The sequence below is a fragment of the Dipodomys merriami genome, unplaced genomic scaffold (genome assembly GCF_024711535.1).
Source record: "Dipodomys merriami isolate MVZ:Mamm:240054 unplaced genomic scaffold, mDipMer1.0.p SCAF_3, whole genome shotgun sequence".
Taxonomy (NCBI): Eukaryota; Metazoa; Chordata; class Mammalia; order Rodentia; family Heteromyidae; genus Dipodomys; species Dipodomys merriami.
The window spans coordinates 5,018,498-5,042,834 of NW_027204492.1; the positions used below are offsets into that span (position 1 = coordinate 5,018,498).

At 36.9% G+C, this 24,337-nt stretch overlaps 1 protein-coding gene across 5 annotated transcripts in view; it reads right to left on the reverse strand.

The window, feature by feature from the left end:
* The window catches only part of Aff2 (ALF transcription elongation factor 2), a 484,064-nt gene that overhangs the window by 153,422 nt on the left and 306,305 nt on the right, over nt 1–24,337 (reverse strand). For 3 of the 5 annotated variants that reach the window (XM_070039608.1, XM_070039612.1, XM_070039607.1), the window contains 3 exons: nt 10,575–10,661; nt 2,935–2,971; nt 2,613–2,664 (listed from right to left, as the gene is read on the reverse strand). In XM_070039608.1, the coding sequence (XP_069895709.1) occupies nt 2,613–2,664; nt 2,935–2,971; nt 10,575–10,661 (176 nt within the window). The remainder of the gene's footprint in view (nt 1–2,612; nt 2,665–2,934; nt 2,972–10,574; nt 10,662–24,337) is intronic. The other 2 variants (XM_070039611.1, XM_070039609.1) reach the window with 1 other exon arrangement.

Genomic DNA, 24,337 nt, shown 5'->3' on the forward strand with positions numbered 1-24,337 from the left:
GAATATCAATACCAAACTTCAAACTCTACTACAAAGCCATAGTAATCAAAACAGCTTGGTACTGGCACAAGAACAGACCTCAGGACCTGTGGAATAGAACTGAAGAACCAGAAATAAACCCACAGACCTATAGCCACCTAATCGTTGATAAGGGAGCTAAAAAATAGAATGGAAGAAAGATAGCCTCTTCAGTAAATGGTGCTGGCAAAATTGGTTAATCACCTGTAGAAAACTAAAGCTAGATCCTTATATATCACCCTGCAACAGAATCAACTCCAAATGGATGAAAAACCTCGAAGTAAAAGCAGACATTCTGAAAACATTACAGGAAGGAACAGGAGAAACTAGGGATCCTTGGCAAATGCCAAATTTTTCTTAATAAAGATCCAGAAACCCAACAAATCAAAGAAAGGTTGGACAAATGGGATTGCACGAAATTGCAGAGCTTCTGCATGACAAAGAACATAGCTAGCAAGATCAGTAGAAAGCCCACGGACTGGGAGATCTTTACTAGCCACACAACGGTCTCATATCTAAAATATACTTAGGACTCAAAAAGTTAAATCCTCCAAAAACAAATCCTCAAAGAGACAACCACCCAATTAATAAGTGTGCTAAAGATTAAAGGGAGACTTCTCTCAAGAGGAAATAAGAATGGCCAATAGACTCATGAAGAAATGCTCAACTTGTCTAACCATAAAAGAAGTACAAATCAAAACAACATTGAGATTCCACCTCACCCCAGTTATAATCAAGAACTCTAATAAAAACAGAAGCTGGAAGGGATGTGGCCAAAAGAGAACCCTTTTGCATTGTTGGCGGGACTGTTAAACTTGTTCAGTCACTCTGGAAAGTTGTATGGAGGTTCCTCAAAAGACTCCACATAGAGCTCCCCCATGACCCAGCAATCCCACTTTTGGGCATTTACCCAAATGATCACAAACAAGACCATACTAAAGTTACCAGCACAACTATGTTTATTGCACTATTATTCACCATAGCTAAGATTTGGAACCAACCCAGATGCCCCTCAGTAGATAAATGGATCAAGAAAATGTGATATATATATATAAATATATCACATATATAATCATATATATATATATACATATATGGGATATATATGTATAATGGAATTCTATGCCTCCATAAGAAAGAATGATACTGCCTCATTTGTTAGGAAATGGAAAGACTTAGAAAAAATTATATTAAGTGAAGTAAGCCAGGCCCAAAGAAACATAGGTCCCATGGTTTCCATTACTTGCAATAACTAGTATATGTCTTGAGGATTTTTGATGGTTGAAGTTGAAATTTGAATTAGAAGGCACAGATTCAGCCTTGGGTCTGGTGATGGGGTGAGGATTGTGGGCCTTTGATTCAGCACTACAACAAAATATATAGTAGAAACATCATTGGCTTTCACAGAATCTCAGGCTATTTGGGAGACATTCCCACTTGTCTTATGCAATTATTCGTGATCTTCCAAAAGGTGAGCAATTTGCTTCAAGTGTGCCATTAAGCTACTTGAGTGTCATAAATTATTTCATTTTGAAAAATTTCAAGTATGTACTATTACTCATACAGAAAAGTCAACTTCCATTTTTTATTATCAGGAATGAAAGAAGTCATGAGAGAAAGACTCCCCTGGTACACTCTTGGGCAAATGGATATTAAGAAATCTACAATAGTTAATCTGAGGAAATTAGTTTCTGCAAATTCCTCCTTCACTTAACATTAATAAAAAAATAGAGACACTGCTGAGTGAAATACAAGTCCCTGGTTTTTTAATTTCAACCTAGATTACCATGTAATGTTTTCTTTTATCTCTTAAATATACAGATGCCATATGACCTACAAATAATAGGGCATTAATTAGGTTCCTTAGTTATAACAGGAAATACAACATTTCATGTTAGATAGGAACATGGCTAGGAACATTTTATGTTCCTAGTCAAAAGTAGATGACTATATACAGATGTCTGTTTCTAAAGTTATATGATGATAAGTAACTTGTCAAAAGGTAGAAAACAAACTGTATAGATAGATATTTTTACTAACATAATGATTGGTTTACTATTCTAGGTGTTGACCCAACCAGTGTCTACATCACAGTGCCTCACGATGAAAACTGTTATGCTAAAATTGTCAACCCAAGGTGATAATATTTAAAGGAAGGCCTTTTTGGAGCCAAGCACATCATGAGGATGGAATCCTTATGGGGATTAGTACTTAAAAATAAAGTCCCAGAGAGATCTTTTGTCATTCTACTATGTAAGGTTTGAGTGAGAATATGCTGTCTATGATGAAGTGAGTCCTCACCAAATACCATTTCTACTGGTGCCTTGATCTCTAATATCCCAGCTTCAAGATCTGTAAGAAATATATTTTGGTGGTTTATAAGTTACCCAGTTTGTGGTATTTTGTTATGGCAGCCAAAAGAGATTATGAGAATAGGAAATCTGATTATTCCTGTTAACCAAAGTACACACTACAATGATTGTCCATATTCTCAAGGAACAGGAAAGAACAAGAGGGAACAAGCTCAACATTGAGGTATTATTTCCTTTGCAAGTAGCCCTAAAGAGGTGTGGTTTAGAAACCCAAGTACTCACAACTCAAATGATACTGACTTCGTCGAAGCTCTGCTAGTTGGGTCACTCCACTCTGAAAAGAACAGACACCATTACTGCCCATGCTTCCACTGTCAAATTATTATTCAGTATTAAATTCATTTCAAAACATGTAGCCCTTCAAGTTCATTTCCTGGTTTCCTGTTATAACAGATTTTAAAAGAAAGTAGATGGATATATCAAAATATCAATTTTGCCCTCATTCTTTCATACTTTAATTATATTAAGTAGGAAAGAGGGAAAAGTAAAGGAGGAGAGAACATGGATGCCTGAACTAAAAAGTAATGAAAAAAACAGTACTTACTTTGTAAGGTGAATCCTGGGGTCAGATGTTGAGATTCCTATAAGAAAGAACATATGACATAAACATGAGTGAAATGGTAGAAAGGGGAACAAAAGATATAACTGTTATTTCTGCAGATGTAATTTGACTATTCTTTGTAAACAGGAAATGACTGTTTATAATTCCATAAATTACATTCTATGACTCTACTTGAAGAACAAATATTTGTTATTCAAAGCTGCTGCCACAGCATTGTAATGGCCACTTTATTCGTGTTATAGGGAAGATGTATCTATTTGGGAAGAATGACTAACATATATGATCTCTTGGTGTGTAACTTCTTAACTAGGCAATGATGTTTCAGAGGAAGTTCAAACAAACAATGATCATGGCTTTTGTAAAATCGTAACTAAAACTATAATTAAGAGATATTGTTCCAGAATCATAACACATAAAAGAACAAGTGGATAAATGGGATTGTATCAAATTGAAGAGTTTCTACATGGCAAAGGACATAGCTAGCAAGATAAATAGAAAGCCCATAAAATAGGAAAAGACTTTTACCAGCTATGTATTAGACAAGGACCTCATATCTAAAATATACATAGAGCTCAAAAAATGAAAACTCCCAAAAACTTATCCTCAAAGAAACAACTCAATTAATAAATTGGCTAAAGCCTTAAAGAGAGACTTCTCTGAAGAAGAAATAAGAATGGCCAATAGACATATGAAGAGATGTTCAATATCTCTGGCCATAAAAGAAATGCAAATCACGTCATTGAGATTCCTCCTCACCCCAGTAAATGGCCATTATCAAGAAAATTAAAAATAATAGATGTTTGAGGGGATGTGGCCAAAAGGGAATGCTACTATACCATTGGTGGGAATGTATACTTGTTCAAACACTCTGGAAAGCAGTATGGCTGTTCCTTAAAAGATACCTATAGAGCTTCCTATGATCCAGCAATACCACTCATGGGCATTTATCCAAATGACCACAAACCAAACCACCCTAAAGCCACCAGCATAACCATGTTCATTGCAGCATTGTTCACCATATCTTAGATATGGAATCAATACAGATACTCCTCAGTGAACGAATGGATCAAGAAAATGTAGTCTTATATACAATGGAATTCTATGCTTCCATCAGAGAAGAATGATATTGTCCGGTTCATAAGGAAATGAAAAGACTTAGAAAAAATTATACTAAATGAAGTAATCCAGACCCAAACAAACATAGGCTGCATGGTTTTCCTCATTTGTAATAATTAGAATTAGTGCTTATAAATCTACAAGTAAACCCAACGGATAGTAAAAGACAAATAATTACACTTGGACATGATTAAAGCACTCTAAACATTCACACAGGGAGAACACAGGAGGATATTCTTAGGAGAGGATCACAAGGGCTCAAAAGCTATGTGCATATGATCATATAAAATGATGGTGATTGAAGTGAATTCCAAGAAATGGAAACAAGAGGGTTTTATTTTATTGTTTGTGGTTCTTCTTTTCCTGTTTCCCCTCTTTTGTCATGGTTTTTTTATTTCTGTACCTTCTGTTTTGTATGTAAGTTTATCTGATTTGGGGCAAGAGAGGGAAAGTACAGAAATGATGGGTCAAAAGGTGAACTAAGTATACTAAAAAATAAAAAATTTAAAAAATTAAAACAGGTGAACTAATTCAGCAGTTATAATCACTAGATACTATATTGGAAATGGACTATATACAACTTGGGAGGGAGGGATGTTGGGAAGGGAAAACAAGAAGAGAATAGAGGAAATTTATTCATTACCTTAATTATGTAACTGCAAATTTAAAATTAAAAAAGCGATACTGTTTTCCCCCTTTTATAGAAACCACTCCAACATTCTATCATAAGTATAACTCTTATGAAGGGGTTGTACCTCATCTTGTAAAGAAACTGTTCTTTGAACTTCATTACAAATCTGCTGAAGTACAAAAAACAATTTGAAGTATGTTGTAGTATGTTATTTAAGGCGATTTGAATTTGACTTGAGAGTTATTCTTTGTACAATGTATTCAGTATTTTGAGAAAACTAGACTTACATTCATACTGCTTCCTGAGATTTTGGCACAACTGTGCCAAAATCGCAGGAAAAAAAAACTGGCACTATAGTGATGTTCAGGTTACATTAAGTATTGTATAAGTCCAATAAAAATTTGTATGGATTTCAGGGTAAGCTTTCTAAAATTGGAGACAATTGAAGTCATAGCCTGGGGATATAGCTTTTGCCTCCCATATACAAGGCACTGGGTCTTATCCCCAGAAGTCTCCCTAAACAGTAAGTAGAATTATCTATATCATTTATTGCCTCAAATAATCTATTCATGAAGTTTAAGATTGTTACTCCCTAATATAAACACAGCATGCTTTGTCTCAAAAATAAACTAAACTTTGCAATTGTGCTTTAATCAGAACTGAACTGTTCAATCTACTGTGCATAACTGTGCTTCCCAACAGATTTGTGTTGTGAGATGATCACTACTCCATCAAATAAATAACAGGTAAGAAAAGGCTTTTTAGCTTAAGAGCTACCATTGAGCCCATGCACTTTGCTGTTCAAAAGCTTTTGTACCATCACTGATAGAAAACCGTCTTTTGATAAAGAACTCTAAAAACCTGGGCCATCCAATTTCTACCCTTTAGAAAATAACAGATGGAAAGGAAGGGGAAATATTTTCAGTAGTATAACTATAGGGAAGAAATAGAGTTGTAAAATCTTATAGTATAAGTGTCCATGGAAAATGATACAAGTTAAAACTTAAAAAGTAAAAAGTCAATGATATTTACCATAAAAGTAAACAATCTACTTATCTTCTAAGCCTCTAAGGGCATAATTACAACATAACATCATGGTACAGCATGGTTTAATACTTGATACTGATACTTGTAAAATTGTTATCAAGAGCCAATAAATGTATAAAGAGAATATTATATATACACACATGTATATATATATATATATATATATAATGGATTATTATTCAGCTAGAATAAAAATGAGATTATTCCATTTGCAGAAACATAGATGGAATTAGAGAAAACTATGTTGACTTAGATAAACCAAGCTGACCCAAATACAGTATGTTCTTGCTTACTTGTACAATATAAACTAAAATGATAATGATAATAATAGTAATGGTACATGAACATAAACTGGGCAGGAAATCAGCAAGAATAGAGAAAAGAAACATACAGTGAGTGAAGAGGGTTGATTGACTTTATACATATATATATATATATATATATATATATACATATATATACGCACACACACACATATATATGTATATATGTCCACACATATACATATCTGTGATGTTACATCATACACATCTATGAAATATATATACATGAGTGTGCATATCTATCTATCAATATCTATCTATCTATCTCTCTCTATATCCATATATGTATATCCACACTAAATAGGGGAGAGGTGAAGGAGAGGAATGAAAGTGGGATGAAAGGGATCAACTGCATATTGCTAATGTATGCCAATGTAACATTTTTAAAAGAACGGTTAAATCATATATAAAAGTCAGAAAAGAATTACTCTTCAAAATAGTGTCTCTACATGGTTTCTATGAATAACAAAGACATGGCATGTTTGGACTTATATGCCTTTAGGAAATAGAAAGGCAAATTCTAAAGTCAATAAAACTCAGTGTGTGATCAGAGAGTGAAACAGTTTTTCTACTGGTCTTGGAATCCCGCTTTTAAAAATCTTTATACAGGTATTTTTGACTTTGGATTCAAAAAATTGGCTGTTGCGTGGCATTAAGGCAATGATGTTTGAAGCCAACAGAAAGTTTACATTAGTCACTGACTTTAAGTAATTGATGTTATATATTCATGATATGGTTTTTAATATTAAGCTAAGTAACTTAAATCTGAAATCCAAACAAATGACACATCTCTTTGTGTCACCAATGTAATATTCCAAAATAACTAGCCCCGAGGAGATATATTCTATTCATACACCTGAATTGTTCATAAACTATATATTAATGCATGTAGTACATTTTTTAAGTCTGACTTCAATCTGTGCATCCCAAGAAATCTTGATTTATGGGCACTGAAATTTAAATTCTATATTTATTCTCACATTATTCAGATGAACACATTTTTTTTTCTTTTTGAAAAATTTGAGGCTTTAGACATATAAAAATCATCTGGGTGATGGTGGCTCACACTGTAGTCCTAGCTACTTGGGATGTAGACATCTGAGGTTTTCAGTTCAAAGCCAGCCCAAGCAGGAAAAGTCAAAAGTCTGTGAGTGGAGTTATGGCTCAAGTAGTATAGCACCAGCTTGAAGCAAAAAAAAAAGCTCACAGATAGTGCCCAAGCTCTGAACTCAAGCCCCAGGACTGGCACAAAAACAAACAACATATGGACCACTATTTGATAATCTCTGCTCCAAGAGTTGTTTCCTTTTAATTTCCCCAGGTGCATTATTGTTCCCTTAATTGTGTTCAACCTTAGTTCACTCTCTTCCTTGTGGGAATTTCCATTCTCTATGAGCAAATACAGTATTTTCAGTTAGCAAGAGAACATCCATTCATAATTATTCAATTGCATTTGTTATTGTAAATTTACAAAATCATGGACTATTTCACATGCAAATTCCACTGGGATTATAAAGTCCTTCTATCCCCAACAATCAAATCCAGTATATACAAGAAAAAATGAAGTATCTGTAACAAGATTAAAATGCATCCTGTCTGCAGGCCTTTTCCCCATTTGACAAGCTGTGTTGTGTCTACAAGAAAAGCAACGGTATCTACAAAGTTAGTGATATCCAGTATAGGTACAAGCTTGTAGGAAGTGGCAATTACCCATGTTACACATATATACTGGAGAAAGTAATGTTTTGACAGAAATTCTATATAAATTTGTGTGAAAAAAGACACAATGAGGGCTGGGAAGGTGGCTCAGTGGTAGAGTGCTTGCTTTGCGTGCATGAGGCCCTGGGTTTGATTCCTCAGCACCACATAAGCAAAAAGAAAAAAAGCTGGAAGTGGCACTGTGGCTCAAGTGGTAGAGCGCTAGCCTTGAGCTGAAGAGCTGAGGGACAGCGCCCAGGCCCAGAGCTCAGGCCCCACGACCGGACCCCCTGCCCCCGAAAAAAGACACAATGAGCTACAGTATGGCCATTGGTGTTTGAACACCTGGCTCTCAATACGAACATTCTTCATTTATTAACCAGAGGATCTCAAGCACATTACTTAATTACTATGTGACTCTGTTTCTTCTTCTGTACATCAGAGGTAATCAAATTCCCTTTTTGGTTGTAGTGAGGCTTGAGTTTACTGTAGATGAAGCATTTAGAGTGGATTGAGACATATGGTATCATTGCACCTGTTACTATGTACTTAATATGCATTTAATATGCGTGGTCATCCTAGTTTCACCAATTTATTCCACTTGTTTCTTTCTACCTTTGTCATGGAGTGGAAGGTAACATCGATAAATGGAAGAAAACACAAGTCATGTCTAACTTTAAATGATATACAGACTTCAAAATCCCATTTGGACAACCAGTTCTACTGTAGCTACTTAGAAGTCAAAATTGCAACTTGCAGAAACCATCTTTACATTTCTAAAATGTAGCCGAAAACACTGCAGGTGACAGTGTTAGAATCAATGATTGAAATGGATGCTTTTCTTTCTTTGCTGAAGATGCTAAAAAATAAAATTGAAAAGATGGATACCAAGCGCAGGTACCTTAAGGAAGGACAATGGGGATGAAAGTAGGAATGACACACAGTGTGTCACTTACTGTGAGAGTAAAGGTTGTCTTTAGTTCTGATTCTTCCCAAAGGAGAGGGGGATAGTTGAATACAGTTTCAATAAGAGTTATTATTACAATTATGTCCAGAACAAATAACAGATCTGATTGGGTATTTCTCCTTTCATAAAATCCAAACTCTGTGAGTACCTTCCAGGGTCTTTCACAGCAAGATAGTCACTTATCTAGAGTTTATCTCTCTCCACTAGTCCTACAGAAAAAGTCTAATCCAGCCACTTGGAACCTCATACTTACAAAGGATCATACCATAATTCCTTATCTACTGTGCTAGTCTTCTACATGAAATGTTCTTGTCATGGGTCCTTATCTACCTGTTAGAAACTCCTTATTCTTGCAATGTAACCACCTCCATGCTTCATGGTGAGCATATCATCAACTCTGCAGGGGTGGGTCATATAGTTCTTTGATATTTGTGTATTCTCTAGGAAATCCCTTATAATGTATATTGTTTTGTTCTTCATCTGCTTTTTCCATTCCTAACTGTATGTGCATTTTATTTCTTCAGCAAATGCATTCTGAATATATAGATGAAAGGAAGGAAAGAATTATTTTTTCTTTAAAATTTTGTTATTAAAATAGACATTAGTCTTCAAGTTGGTTAGAACCTGCTGCACCTATGGAATTACTACAATAAAACTCCTTCATAGGGCTGAGAAGGTGGGAGAGTGCTTGCCTAGCATGCATGAAACCCTGGATAGTATTCCTCAGTACCATATAAATGGTAGAGTGTTAGCCTTGAGCAAAAGGAGCTCAGGGACAGTGCTCAGGCCCTGAGTTCAAGACCCAGCAATGGCAAAAAAAAAACTCCTTCATATTATTAATGAATGTGAATTGAAAAATAAGAAAACTAATGGTGATAAATGATCACTGGAAGCTAGAGAAGGAAAAGCTATATACAAGAGCTATCAGTAGAAAAAACTATTGAAGATATAGCAGACAGAAAATTTTCTATCCATAGGGTACCTTGGCTTGTAACCATCTGTTTGCTTGGGAGCAGACCTCACTCTCCAGTAATTGATCTAGCAGAGCCAGGACCACAATTTTTCTCAATGTCAAGCTTGTGGGTATATTTGGTCTTCCATACAATATTTATGTAAAGGTTTTCTTACAAAGGAGGAGGGAACAATGCTTGATAAGAAATGTAATTGTAACCCTCTATAGGTATTTTCAAAACAAACAAACAAACAAATAAATAAATAAATAAATAAATGCCCCCCAAAGACTCCTTTAATTTAAAAAGTATATCTCTAGTACCATTTTTCCGGTAAGAGAAAAATGTAGATTTTTATCTAGAAATCTCTCAACCTTATCTAGATCTTATCTAAATCTATCTAGATTTTTATCTAGATATTCTCTGGATATTTACTAGATTTTTTCATCTAGGTCTTTCTCTGAATATTTATCTAGATTTCTATCTAGATTGTATATGGATCTTCTCTAGATTTTTGTCTGGATCTTCTCTGGATATTTATCTAGATTTTTATCTAGATCTTATCTGGATCTTGTCTAGATTTGTAACCTAGACCTTATCTAGATTTATCCAGATATCTAGCTAGATATCTATCTAGATTTATCTAGACCTTGCCAGAATCTTATCTAGATTTTGAATCTAGATCTTATCTAGATTTATCCAGATATTTATTTAGATACTTATCTAGCTATCAACTTAGATAGATTTGTATTTTTAATCCAAATTTTAATCTGAATTTTTCTCTATATTTTCTCTAGAACACCCAAGCCCTATTTTTTCTCCATTTTGAATCAAATGAGAAGTGTGGCATAATGCAGGTAAAGAAGAATGGACGAGAAAGGAGAACTGACCTGTCCTGGGATGGAAAACGTGTTCTGCTCAGAGTGTCCAGGAGTGTGCATGGCAGTGAGCGGAGCAGGCCAGGAATGGGTCATCTCCTGGTGAGGAAAAACAGAGCACTTAGAAAACCAAACCCTTTCTTCATACTAAATAGAGTAGACCCTTATAAGTACTTATGTGTTGATTTATTAGGCCTAGTATTTTTTGTTGTTGTTGTTCAGGAACTTAGGTCCAATTCTTGTCCCACACCAGTTCTTGAAGTGTATCTGCAATACAAAGAGCCATGCCTTTTTTTGGCTTCTGGCCAGGGATACAGAGCTCATTACTGGCTAAAGCAGCCAATCTCAACCTATAAAGATAGTTGGATCAGACTATTATGCCTGGTTGTGAAGCTAATGCCTACCTGCCAGGATCTTCTATCTACACATCATACTGTGGCACTGTATGGAATGTTCCTCTTCTTCTTTTGGCTTGAAAAGCCTTTGGCTTCAGAAAACAGCAACTCTACCTTTTTGCTTTTCTTTATTTTTTTTTTAAATTTTATTGTCAATGTGATGTACAGAGGGGTTACATAAGTAAGGTAGTGATTGCATTTACTGTCTAACTTGTTACTCCCTCCTTCATTTTTTCTCCCTCTTTCCCTCTCTCCCAATCCCCCTCCCCAAGTTGTACAGGTCATTTCCAAATATTGTCTTGGGAGTATCACTGTTACATAGGTTCTCCCTTTGTCCTGGGAATCGTCTCACCATTTTGTTGTTCCCTAGTTCAGATAAATATATATACAATAACCCAGAGTACCAAAAGTGAATACAGTGACAACAGTGGATATACCATGGCCGAGGGGGGGTGGGGACAAAAAGGAGAAAAGAAATCACATAGTACATTGAGAACAACAAAGAAAAACCTTTGGTGTCCACATGTTGGAGTTCATTTTGGTTAGCATCATGGTGCTATCTTTTCTACAGGCTGACATATACTTAGCTTGTTCATTCCTTTAGTAGAAATTTCCAACTTGCCTTCCAGTTCTGCATTCTGTCACTATGTTATGGTCTCTTGAGAGGGACTCCTGATTACCTAGGCTCTTCTAACTTCTGGTATTGTGATCCAGATGTGATCTGCCAGCTCCAGGGAGTGCAGCACTGACCATCACTTTCAGTTTGGATACACTGATACTCACCTTCCCTTGATGTGGCCTAACTGTTGTGAGGAGATTAAGCACATGCTGTTTTTCTATGCACAAATGAGATAGCTGAGCAGGATTTTTCCTTGGTTGCTATATGGTTGCTAGCTTGGTGCTACCAAGTATATTTATGAGTCAACATTTGTGCACAGAAAAGGCTGTCCAGGTTCCTCCTCCCCATTATTAGCTCTTTCACTTTGTTGAAGAAGAGGCAATGCTGAAATCTTGCTCAACTCTTAGGACACATGGCCAACGTGCGTTACCCAAAAATTAAGGATAATTAAATCACATGATCAAAATCCTTATAACAGACAAGTTGTCAATTTGGTGAAGCACGATGGAATCAGAATGTGTCACAGTCATCAAGCATTTTTGAGCATAAACATTGTAACTAAAAATCAATGTAATGATGGAAATAAAGGGCAGCTTTGAGGAGGGATAGAAAGGATCAAAGTTTGTGAAAGTCCTTTTTAATGAGTGAGTTACATAAATTCTTTCCCTCCAATCCTTACAGGTAACATAATTAGTCATTTCAAAGGTAATATTAATAAGAACTCTCAGGTAGCACTAAAATATGGCTTTTTTCCCCTTTTATAATTACCTAGTTCAAAAAGAGTCTTTGATGTATGAAGAGCTGTAATGCAAAGAGATACTTCACAGCTTCATTCACCCTGGCACTACTGAAGCAGAATTTGTAAGTATTATTCAGACATGCTCTGACACAGATTGAATTTTCCCCAGCACTATTAAAAAGGAGGTGGTAAGTATATTAAAATGCAGACAAGACTTAGAGGGGATGCTTAACCTACTTAAGAGATACACTATTTCCAAGTGTTTTTGAGTTGCTCATTTGTATCCAGTTGATAAAGATTCATAATGAATGCGACAATGTGTTCATCAAAACTCACCCAAAGTAACTCTGTGACAACTGTTGACAACAGAATTCTAATTACTTCCTGTCTTTAAAATGATCTGAACTTTTCTTTCTTAATTTAGGTTTTTTTTTTCTTGATTAAAGTTGTCCTCCAAAATTTGGTAGATCATTTAAAATATGTGACTAGAGTAAATCAGGAATAGGGTGAGTTGATGGTCAAATTGCTTACACTTTCAGTTAAGGAGGAATAAATTCTGGAGGTCTAAGGCATTGCAGGATGTCTAGAGTTCATAATACACTGAATATTTAAAATTACTAAGGGAGTAGCTTTTACATCTTTTCACCATAGAAATGTAAGATATGTGAGATGAGGGATGCATTGATTTAGTATTTTACTCATTCCAAGATGTAAACATTGCACACTGTAACATTTTACTCCATATTCTCCAAATAAGTTAATTTAAGTAACTAAAATGTAATCAATATTTCACCAAAGTTGACCAAGGGATAGTAAGTTCTTTGCTTAGAAAGGAGTGTTCCCTCTTTTCAGCAATCAGAAATGTGTCTGAAACAATGAAAGGCCTCATTATAGCTCCTCTCATGGCTACTTTTCTAGCTGTGCCTCTGGCTGCTTCACACAATGGGAAAAATGAAATCATTCGGAAAGCCCTACTTCTCCCCCAAGGTCTTCTGTGTTTGCTCCATGGCAGATCTGATTACATTGAATTAGCAGTGGAGTGCACCACCCTGCTGGCCAATCCACATGAAACTACCTACTCGTTTGTATTTTCAATCACGACTGATTCTCTGTATTCGAACATGTGTGAATTCATGAAACAGCTCACTAAGTCTGCATTACTCCTAACAGATGCACTAGATTATGCTAAGGATGGTTGAAAGGAATATAATTTCCTGAAGGGGTATTTTCAGCAACTAACTTTGGAGCAAGCTCTTTCTCATCTCCAAATGACTTAGACCTATAAAGTGTGGCAAGCTCACAATGGATTCTCCATTGTTATTTTCATTAGCACTTGAAAGATGTGAGTCTATTTTTTGTCTATTCTTGCTATTCCCAAGATAAGAACAGTTCTGTGCCCTTGTCCAAATGAACTAATCTCCCACCCATTCATTAGGGAGGAATGGACACCTGCTTCAAAGGCCTTCTCAAGGCTTTTGCAACTCATTCCAATTGGGGGTATTTGCACTCAACACCATGCATCACTTCTTTCATAACAAAAATTAGATAAACACATTTAAATTGAGCCTAAACCTCCACAAAAAGCCTTCATTTATATCTGGACTACTATTATCTTTCTGGAAAGACTTGCAAAGCAGTGATTCTTATCCCTACTGGACAACTAAGGTAACACATTCTAAGAGATGAGGTTGCTTACACATAATATCATATTTAGCTGGAAATAAATGCTGGTGACTAGTTCAAAGTGCATAATTCCCCTATACCAAATGTGTCTTCCCTTTGTCTGACACACTAATACACATGTTAGTAGAGAAAAGACTAAGCAATTCTATTTTATCATCTAGTATGTGACAAAGAATTGACAGATTCTTAATATGATGTCAGGACTCTAAGGTCAATCCTGGGAAATGCACACAAAAGCCCAGTTTTCTGCCATATTATCCATATCATATTTTGTGGCTTGGATTCTATAAAATCCTAACAACTTGTGGCTATCTCTGCTTTGTTCTTTTGACATATAGGAACTACATGATAGGCAGTAGCACAAGACCATCAAGTTTCTATTCTAGGCTCTGCTGTCCTCAAATTCATGTCAGGCTCATCTGAATGGGTCGTATCTCAAGTAACTAGCATCTCATCACAGGCTTTGCCTTCAATTTTGAATCTACTGTGCTTAATATGCAGTTTGCTTGGTCCTTTGCTATGACACATTACTAAGACAGGGATTAACATCACACCTATTTGACCATGGAGGATTCAGAAACACAAACAGGCATAATAACTTGTCCTTGGCCACACAGGAGATGGTGGCATCTCTTTGTCATACTCTTCCACTTTGTTTTACTAACTTATTTGGAATAACCATTATGTGCCAGTCACTGGATTGCAGAAATGATCAAATCAAGTTCATATTTCTTGGCATGCTAATGATATTGAGAAAAGAATAAGCAAAGGTGTAGCAAATGCAGTGATTGAGAACATTTGAGAAAGGCTTCCTAGCAGATGTGAGAGAAGCAAACTGTGTCTCTGTGTGTGCATGTACATACATATTTCATTCAAAGGCTTTTGTAATGAAAGGAAATGATGGTGGTGCCTCCTATATTTAAGTTTTATGCTTGCTGTTAATATGGTCAAGAGTCCTGAAAGGTCTCTGGGCTAAGAGTATGATAAGAAGAGTTTAACGAAAGTCTGTGCTTTGCTGAAAGCTTCCTGAATGATTCTGGTCAAGTTACTATAAGGCTCAATTTTATCACCTATAACATGTTGGCTATGGCTTGGATGATCTCTTGGTTTTTCCCAGTTATCAGTGTGGTTAGTCTGTGATTCTTTCTTCTGTGTCTATGCTATAAGCTATATATAAGGGGAAGCAAGCTAATATCTGTGTGATGGGTTTGGATATGGTACAGTGTTGTACACACTCAAGCCCCATGATTGTGGCTATTGTATTGCCAATATGAGTTTGCATGGATCTGCTCAGCAAACAGGCAACTTAGGTTCTTCCCAGTGCTCAAGAGAAGAGGGACTGCACATACCTCTTCCTTTTCTATTGATATACCAAGAATATAAGCAACACAATTTGGGAAATATTTGCACATTTCTGCAATTAAGAATAGCACATGCAGTTGGGTGCTAGTGGCTCATGCGTGTAACACTAAATAAGTGAGATCTGAGAATCATAGTTCAAAGGCCAGGCCAAAAAGTTGATGAGACTCTTATCTCCAATTAATCAGCAAAACTCCAAAAGTGGATCTGTGACTCATGTGTAGAGTGCCATCCAGAATTAAATGAAAAGACAAAGACACAATGAATGTTGAGGCCCTGAATTCAAGCCTGAGTACTAGAAAGGTGGGGGGGGGGTGAGGAAGGGAGGAAGGAGAGGGAGGGGGGGATAGTAAATATAAACAGTTGAGTAATTTCAAATGCAAGGAGAATAATTCCACACAATCAGGGTAGAACTTCTTTTCAAGGGAACTTAGAGCCAATTAACTCTCATGACTCTGACTTCCTTTGGGCGAGGGAATCTAAGTTTTACTTTTTCTTCCAAGAGAGTATCCTCACAAAAATGCTGTGAAAATAGAATTAAGTGTATACACTGGCAGTTGAATAAGCCACCACAGCCTAGATATGCAGGGACATCAGCATCTTCCCTTCTCCAGAACTAATTTAAACTTCAAAACATTGAATCCACATGTCCCTTGTATGTAAATGAAGTCTTTGCTTTAGACCGTCAGATCTGCTTCTTTAATTAAAGCCCCTCATCCCTCAACCCTCCAGAGAAAAACTCACATGCGTTGGGGGAGAAAGTGCTCTTACCTGAGAATCTAATCTTGAAAAATGATTTTGGACCTTTGGATCCATGGACCTGACAGATATCTGAGGAACCAAAATGGGGGATGTAGCAGTTAGAACCACCAGGGTCAAGGGTCCTTTGAGGTATCCAGGTGGTACTGTCAGAGACTCACACTTAGAAGGGCAACAGTTAAATCCTTGCTAACCCTCTATCTGCTATCAATTGCTACCTGGCTCATTGGAATCTGTTCCTCCTTGATAGAAGAGAGAAGCAAGGTATGAGTATTAGCATGTTATGTCTAGTCTCCATTGGGCTATTCAGAGAAAATGGACAAAAGGAGTTAGAGCTAGGTTGTGAGGAGTCCATAAGGGAGGGAGCCAAGTAGTAATTTGGGAGAGGATTTATGGCCTGCTGTGGTGTTCTCAGGCTGCTACTCCCAGGGTGATGTCCTAGGAAAGTACCACATTTCCATGCAGCCACAACAAAACACATGAACCTGTCTGCTTTTCCCTGTAGGTCTTTTTCAAATAGGTTTTGACAGGACAAGGGTCATAGGCTGGAGTCCTTTAGCCAGGTCTAGGGAATGGAATGCTCCATGGAAAATTCCTTTTGGTGGAAGATGGTATTGGTCTCTTTCTTCCCTGGTTCCCAGAACAAGAATGCTTTACCCGAAAGATATTCAGACAACAGATGTTTTCTATGTAGGACATAAGGGCTTTTTAAACTTTGCTCAAACCACAACAACATGGAACACTGCTACTGCCTGGGAAATGAGATACTACTTGATAGAGTTGGGAAGTGCCATGGTGATAGTACATCTTGCTTTAGCAAACCTTGTATACAACCCTTGCTATTCAGGATGGAGATATGAAGAGTCCATTCACAGGCACTGCGATACAATAATCTCACAAAAGTCTTTTAGTGAGCGTCAACCTAGAAGACAACTCTTCACAGGGTTCTATTGTTGGCATGCTCCAAGTTAACTAATTTATTTATTACAATTTTTGTAATCTTAAGTAGTTGTGCAAAGCAGTTGTCAATCAATAGTTTATGGATACAATGCCTCTTGACCCCTCCCTGCAGTCTCCCTCCCCTCACTTTTCTTAAATTTTAGGTCATGTATTGAATATTTGCTGTTTAACAAAGAAATTTAGGCATACAATGCAACATGATCTGTCATCTCTTTCAACATCTTTACCTTGCTTCCACTCACCCCTTCCCTTATTTTTCTCATTCTGTGGCATATACAATGCAGGCTTGCCTGCATTCTACTCTTTTCCCCCACTCATTCTTCTACCCCTCACCTCTTGCTGAAGTACCCATTTCCTAGTACTCATGTTTTTGGGCTTTGACTTAGTTTTTCTAAAAAATTATGCTATTTGTGTTCTCCATAGATTCTATTGTACTTCAGTAAATTCATGTATAACCACTTAGGTACCCCCAGTGTACTTACTTGTAGATTTATAGGCACATCCTAGTTCCCATTAATGAGGGAAACCATGCAACCTGCGTTTCTCGGGGTCTGACTTACTTCACTTAGCATCATCCTCACCAAGTTTTTCCATTTCCTTATGAATGCTCCAATGTCATTCTTTCTGATGGATGAGTAAAATTCCATTATTAGCCATAATATTTCTAATGTCTTACTTACTTACTTTTTTTATTTAGTCAGTCGTGGGGCTTAAACTCTGGGCCTGGGTGCCGTCCCGGAGCTCGTCAGCTCAAGGTGAGCGCTCTACCACTTGAGCCACAGCACTACTTCCAGTTTTCTGGTGGTTAATTGGAGATAAAATTCTCACAGACCTTCCTGCCCAGGCTGGCTTTGAACCGCAATCCTCAGATCTCAGCCTCCTGAGTACCTAGGATTACAGGCATGAACCACCAGTGCCCCACTAATGCCTTACTTTTAAAAGGAGCTCTTTGATTACAAAAATGTTTCCTAAAGTATTATTTCATTCTATTAACAAGTTAAGCAAACATATAGATTGTCAAAATTATAGGTGACACTAAGCTATGGATAATCAAAACTCATACAGGTCTTTTAACAGTGGCCTCAAGGCTGTACGATGTTTACTGGAAACAAAGTAAAAACTCCAATTTATGTGTTGTTTTTGTTGTGTGTGTTTGTGTGTGTGTCTGTATGTCTGTGTGTCTGTGAGTATATGTGTGCAAGCCAATACTAGGGCTTGACCTCAGATTTTGGGCTTAAATATTTTTCTCAAGACCACTTGAGCCATACTTCCACTTATGGCTTTTTGGCTTAAAAGTCGAACACATTTTTTGCCTTGACTGGCTTCAAATCATGGTCCTCAGATCTTAGGATCCTGAGTAGCCACAATTACAGGGGTAAGTCACCAGTGACTGACTTCCAACAATTATAATTAACAAATCAATTTTGAACACACAAGAAAATATACTTATTACCTTGCTCATGAAACCGTAACCCCTCTGTACAACATTTTTACAATCAAAAAACATACAAAACAGGATTTTTATACATAATGGTCAAGTAGAATTGGTATTAAAAAAAAATCACCTAAGTAACCTAGAATTAATGGACCAAAACTGCAGCGATTTTAGTTGAGCATGCCTGAGTAAAGTTGGGAAGTTTGGGCAGTTAAAAGAACCAAAGCCAACTGGGGCACCATTAAATGAAATATGATGTCTAGAATGTGGGATGTAATAGTTCTGTTGGACTTTGCATTGAAAAGACCCTATTAGCAACAGAGGGGGCAATCCTGGATGCTCTATTTTGTCAGGGACACAGAAACATTGAAATCTTTTCCTGACAAGAAGAGTGAAATTTAGTCTATAGAAAAGAGAGACTGCAGGTGGACCCATTGCAACAATGAGAAATGAGATGTACAAGTTGTTATGTCGAAAATGAACTTTACAACTTTGGTGCAGGCGGGGGGGGGGGAAGGGATGATTGGGTGGGAGGGTAGGGGGGGAGGATGAGAAGGGATGGGAAGGGGAAACAGGAAACAAAGGAGGAGGCTACAATGCTTGATAAGAAATGTACTCATTATCTTGCCCATGTAATTGTAACCCCTCTGTACAGTATTTTCACTATTAAAAAAAAGTAGAAAAAAAAGATTAAAAAAAAAAGAAAAGAGAAACTGAGGAGGAGGTCTAAAGAATATCTTCAAATTGATGAAAAGCTCGTATATGGATGGCATTTAGGATTTGCTTTGTGGACTAAGAAGTTAGGACAAGTAGTTCTATGTATCAAAGTTATTAGCAAATGAAAATATTCTGTTTAGCCCCAGGACTGTACATGTAAAAGATCCAGCTCATAGTGGTTACATTTACCCTGGTAGCCACCAAACCAAGCTTCCACTGGAAGAGAGCTGTGATTGGTACTCTGAGGCTTTCTTTGTGTAGTCAATCAATTCATTTTGCTGCCAGAGGCAATCAATTCTATTTTACTTGCTGGATGTAATGGAGGCATGTGTGGCCAGGTGTAGAGTTGATCTCTGAAACATCTTTTAGACCATTTTGAACTCCTTAGACATTTAACCATCAGACATTTCAAAGAAAATGCCTTTGGCATGGCCTAGGAAATATTATATACCATAATCATGTACTAGGCATAATTTAATTGTTCCCATTCATTTCTGTACAGTTTGGGCAGCAGCAACCTGAGCTCACAGGGCTTCATTCTCTCAATGGATGATGGCGTAATACATTTCAATCCTTATCAGGACACTTCTATACATTATATCGAACCACTTAGACCAGAAGCCTGAGATTGTTAGATTGGTTGAACTGGATTGCATGGCTTCTGTGGTAAAGACTGAATTAGCACACCAAGTTCAAGGTTCTAACCAAATGACACCTGAGAAAATATTTTTGCTCAGTGCCCCAGTTTAGTTCAAGGATTCAGAGGTTTCTTGATGCTTTAGTTCTTACTAAGTTCTAACCTCTGAACTTGTCTTTCATTCTTCAGCTAAATTTGAAACCAGAGCCCTGGCACTTTTTCAAAAGTGATTTTTAAGTTCACTAGTGTGTTGTCAGGTCCTCTGTTTCAAATTATTTGGCCATAGACTATAGCCAGTGACCATCCCTTTAAATACATAAACTTAAGACATTTCCCAAGCTTCTATAATATTACAGCTGTGTTTTGTTAATGTCATTTTCCTGGATAAAATTTTATGCTATATCCTCAGAACATGAGATCTTTCTTTTTCTATGTTTTTTTATTGTGAAAACACTGTACAGAGGGGTTAGTTACATGAGCAAGGTAATGAGTACATTTCTTATCAAGCATTGTTGCCTCCTCCTTTGTTTTGCCCTACCATCCCTGCCCTCCCATCTCTACAACTACACTCCACTGTCCCACCTCCACCTAAATTGTAAAGTTCATTTTTCAACATAGTGCCTTGTACATCTCATTGTTACAATGGGTCAACCTGTATCCCTATTTAAACATTTTGGGTTTTTTTTGTTCTTTTTACCATATATTAGACAAAGAGTTTTCACCATGGTATTTCATACATGTATATAATGTACATTGATCAGATTAAACCCTCAATTGCTCTATATTTTCCCCGCATTTTTGTATTAACCACAATGGTTACAATGGAGGTTTTGACACATGAATTATATGCATACTATGGGCCCTGATATATTGCTCTATCTTTACAATTACCCTCTAGTTGGCTCCTTTACCTCCAGTTCAGGCAAACCAACTGGAGGATATTCACTCATATTTATTTGCTCATCTCCACATGTCACGTTAAACAATCTATATTTAACTTCATTCATTTAAAATCATTTATTGAGTATATACTCTGTGCAAGGCATTCAAGAGTCAAGAGGTAGGACTGGATCCAAGCACAGATTCCAGCTTTGCTTTGGGTGGTTAAAGTCCTCATAAACAAAATCTGTGTAAGATAATGAACATCACTACTTATCATTCTACATAGAACTCAAATAAACATGTCTGGGTTGTTTCTTTCCTAAGAGAGCAACATACAAATTGTTTTTGTGTTCCAACAATTAGCAAAATGATTTGTGGCTCTGCTATTGCTAGAGAGAGACAGGGGGAAGAGGCAGTGTCTTTCAATCCTTTAGGAAGCTTGCACTATAAGAAAAAGTCACTAGAGAAAGACAACTCCAGGCCAAGGAGGGCAGAAGGATACATTTCAAGCATTCCCTACATTAAGCCTTTCCAAAGCACTACACAAGGCGTTAGTATACCATTTCTAAGAGCTATCGTAGCTTTTCAAAAATGATAGCTTTCTTGTAGTTTACACTTCTCACATTAAGAAAAATGGTAATGAGGAGTTCGTGACAACTGCCTTTAGAAGGAACAAAGGCTCAATTGCTGTGGAAAAAGAAGTAATATCTATTTTCATGGAAAGAGGCCTCCAGTGAGCAATTTGGCTACAGCATTGCTCTCTCATTATTTCTGAGCTCAGTAAAGATAAGCCACCAGGTCACTAATACAGCTGAAATTCCATCCAATATGATTTGCATGGAATTGTCTTTCCTCTAAAACAGCTATTTCAATCTTCAAATCACAGACTCACAGGGCTAAGGGGATAAAAGAGAACTGTTTTGTCCTATTCACATGAAATTAGTAAGGAAATTCATCACAAGATGTCAGTCTACTGAACACCCAGCCCTCCACCTGCCTACAGACACTTTCCAATAAAATAAAAAGAAACCAACAGAGGCATTAAACTCCTTCCAATAGCCTGAATTCAATACCCAAATCACTCCTTACCCCCAGTGAAATTGATTCAGAAAGCTTTCTCTGAGTATTTGAAGTCCCTAACAGGCCAAGTATTCCTGAATCTTGGGGCAGTCCCTCCTGTCTTCAGATTCACTTTACTCTGAAATGATTCCAAATCATGGGAAACAAATAGCATCTGTATTCCATATTAAGAGTGGCAAAGAAGTAACACAAGAGAGTTACATCTTTTTCTAAAAAGTTGTTTGACTGATAGAGAAAGAGAACATTCTGAAATCAATGTGAACACTCTAGGGGACAGCAGTGTAGATGGAAAATGTGGGCCCATAGGCAAATTATGAGGCTTCAACACCACTCTTAAGTTAGGAAGGCAGGGCTCTCTTTCCTTGCTGAAAATAACCACTTGTCAAATAGCACAAAACCAGGAGCACCTGATTGCAATACTGTCATTGGAAATCATAACTGTGGAAGACACAATGTGCTAAGTGTTTGTTCACCATCAACTCAGTATCATCCTCAAATTTCAACACTGAGTGATTGTTTCTTATAACTTCCTCTTTTGTTTTCTGGAACTCAGGATTGAGCCCAGTACGTGCTAGGGAAGTGTTGTACTACTGAGTTATACCCCCAGCCTCTGAGTAAAGTTTTAAATAAAAATATAATTACATATGGTTCCTATTATCTAAATGCTTATCATTAATAGTTACCACTGGTGACTTTGATGACAGCACATTAGTACAGTGAAGCATTCACTCAATCTCGAAGAAGGAAAGAAATCCAACTGACTCCTCTCATCTCACCAAAGCTTCCTAATAACATTGTGTGAATCCATTGCCCATGGCTGTCTCTAAATCCTCTTTAAACATCCATCTGTTTGCAGCCTATACTATCTCTAGGGTAACCAGATCGATACTTTTACACTCCCAGCTATAAATTTAGTACAGGCCCAAATAGAAGATTCTAAAGGAACAATGTCAAACCCTTTGCTGAGAAGGTTCTAGTGGGCAATTGTAATACTAGTTTTGAGGTAAATAAATAGCTCATAGAGGCCTCTTTGCCTCCACATAAACCTGTCTGCCTCTCTCAAGTCTGGGATTCAGATTGCTGTTTGTAATCACTTTGTAACTCTTGTCCAGAAACCACTGTCAACCCACTGGTTTAATATTGCTCTGTAACCACATCTTTCTTCCCACTGTCACAGTACCTTGTCCCTCTACCCCCACCACTGTGTCTTGTTCCTACTGTCTTTCCTTTTGCTATGAAGATGGATAAAAATTACAAAATAATTTTTTTTAAATCCTGGAAAGGGATTTGCAAGCTTCCCACTGAGACTGTTATACAACTGGCAAAACCAGCATGGCAAGGTCTTCAGGCTAATTAAACAAATGCGACAATTGGAAAAGCTGCAAAGTGCCTTCTGAACTACAGAATGGTCAAAAATGAAAGTGCAAAAATAGACTATGCATTGCATTAAAGATGTGAAAATGGTTTATACATTTCATAATTAAGAATATCATAGGGTCAATTTAAACTGCTTCACAAAACCAAATTGAGAATCCATGATGAATTGAAATATGGAATTCAAAGTCACAGTTTGAAAAATTTGGAAGTGTTGAGCAGCCAAAAGAAAAGTCAGAATAACAATTCAGTACAACCATGCAGTACGCGAAGGCTAGAATTCCCTGAATGTCTCATTTATATTACTGCTTTTAATCCATTCAAAAATTCACATTTTCTTTTTATCAATTCAACATGTCAATTTATGTATATAATGTATCTTGATCAATGTCACTCCTATCTCTCCCAATCCAAGCCATCCCCTCAATTTTCCACATATATACATTCAATATTATGACTGAATTTCCTCACCCTTTATTCATCTATCATCTTCCCCTTAACTTCACCTCTTTAGCACCCATGTTCCAGCTTCCGGGTCTTCATTTTGTTAGACTGTCCATTGTTCAAAGTAGTTAGACCATTTAAATCTTTCCTTGATTACACCACACTTTAGGAAGTATGTTGTGGATCTGTTCCATGACCCTGTATATGCTTGCATATATATTTATGAATTACAAATAATGATAAAACTGTCATTTGTCTCTCTGGATCTGACTTATGACACATAACATAATGTTTAAGGTCCATCCATTTCTTTGCAAATGATGTAACATCACTTTTCCTAACACATGGATAAATAATGTGTGTGTGTGTGTGTGTGTGTGTGTGTGTGTGTGTGTGTGTGTGTGTGTGTGTGTGTGTGTGTGTGTGTAAATTCACATTTTCTTGATTCATCCATTGAAGGGCATCTGGGCTGTTTCTATACCTTGACTATGGTGAATGTACAGCAACGAACATGATTGTGCAAGTGGCTTTACTGTATCCTGACTTCTAATTTTTGGATGGTATTGATGAATTATAGGACAGATTTATGTTTCATTTGTAAGAAAGCAGATTTCCTATTTTATATATCAAATAACTGGGCCTTAAGGACGGGCAGATTGTGTCGCTATTGAGAGAAGACAGTCTTATTGCTT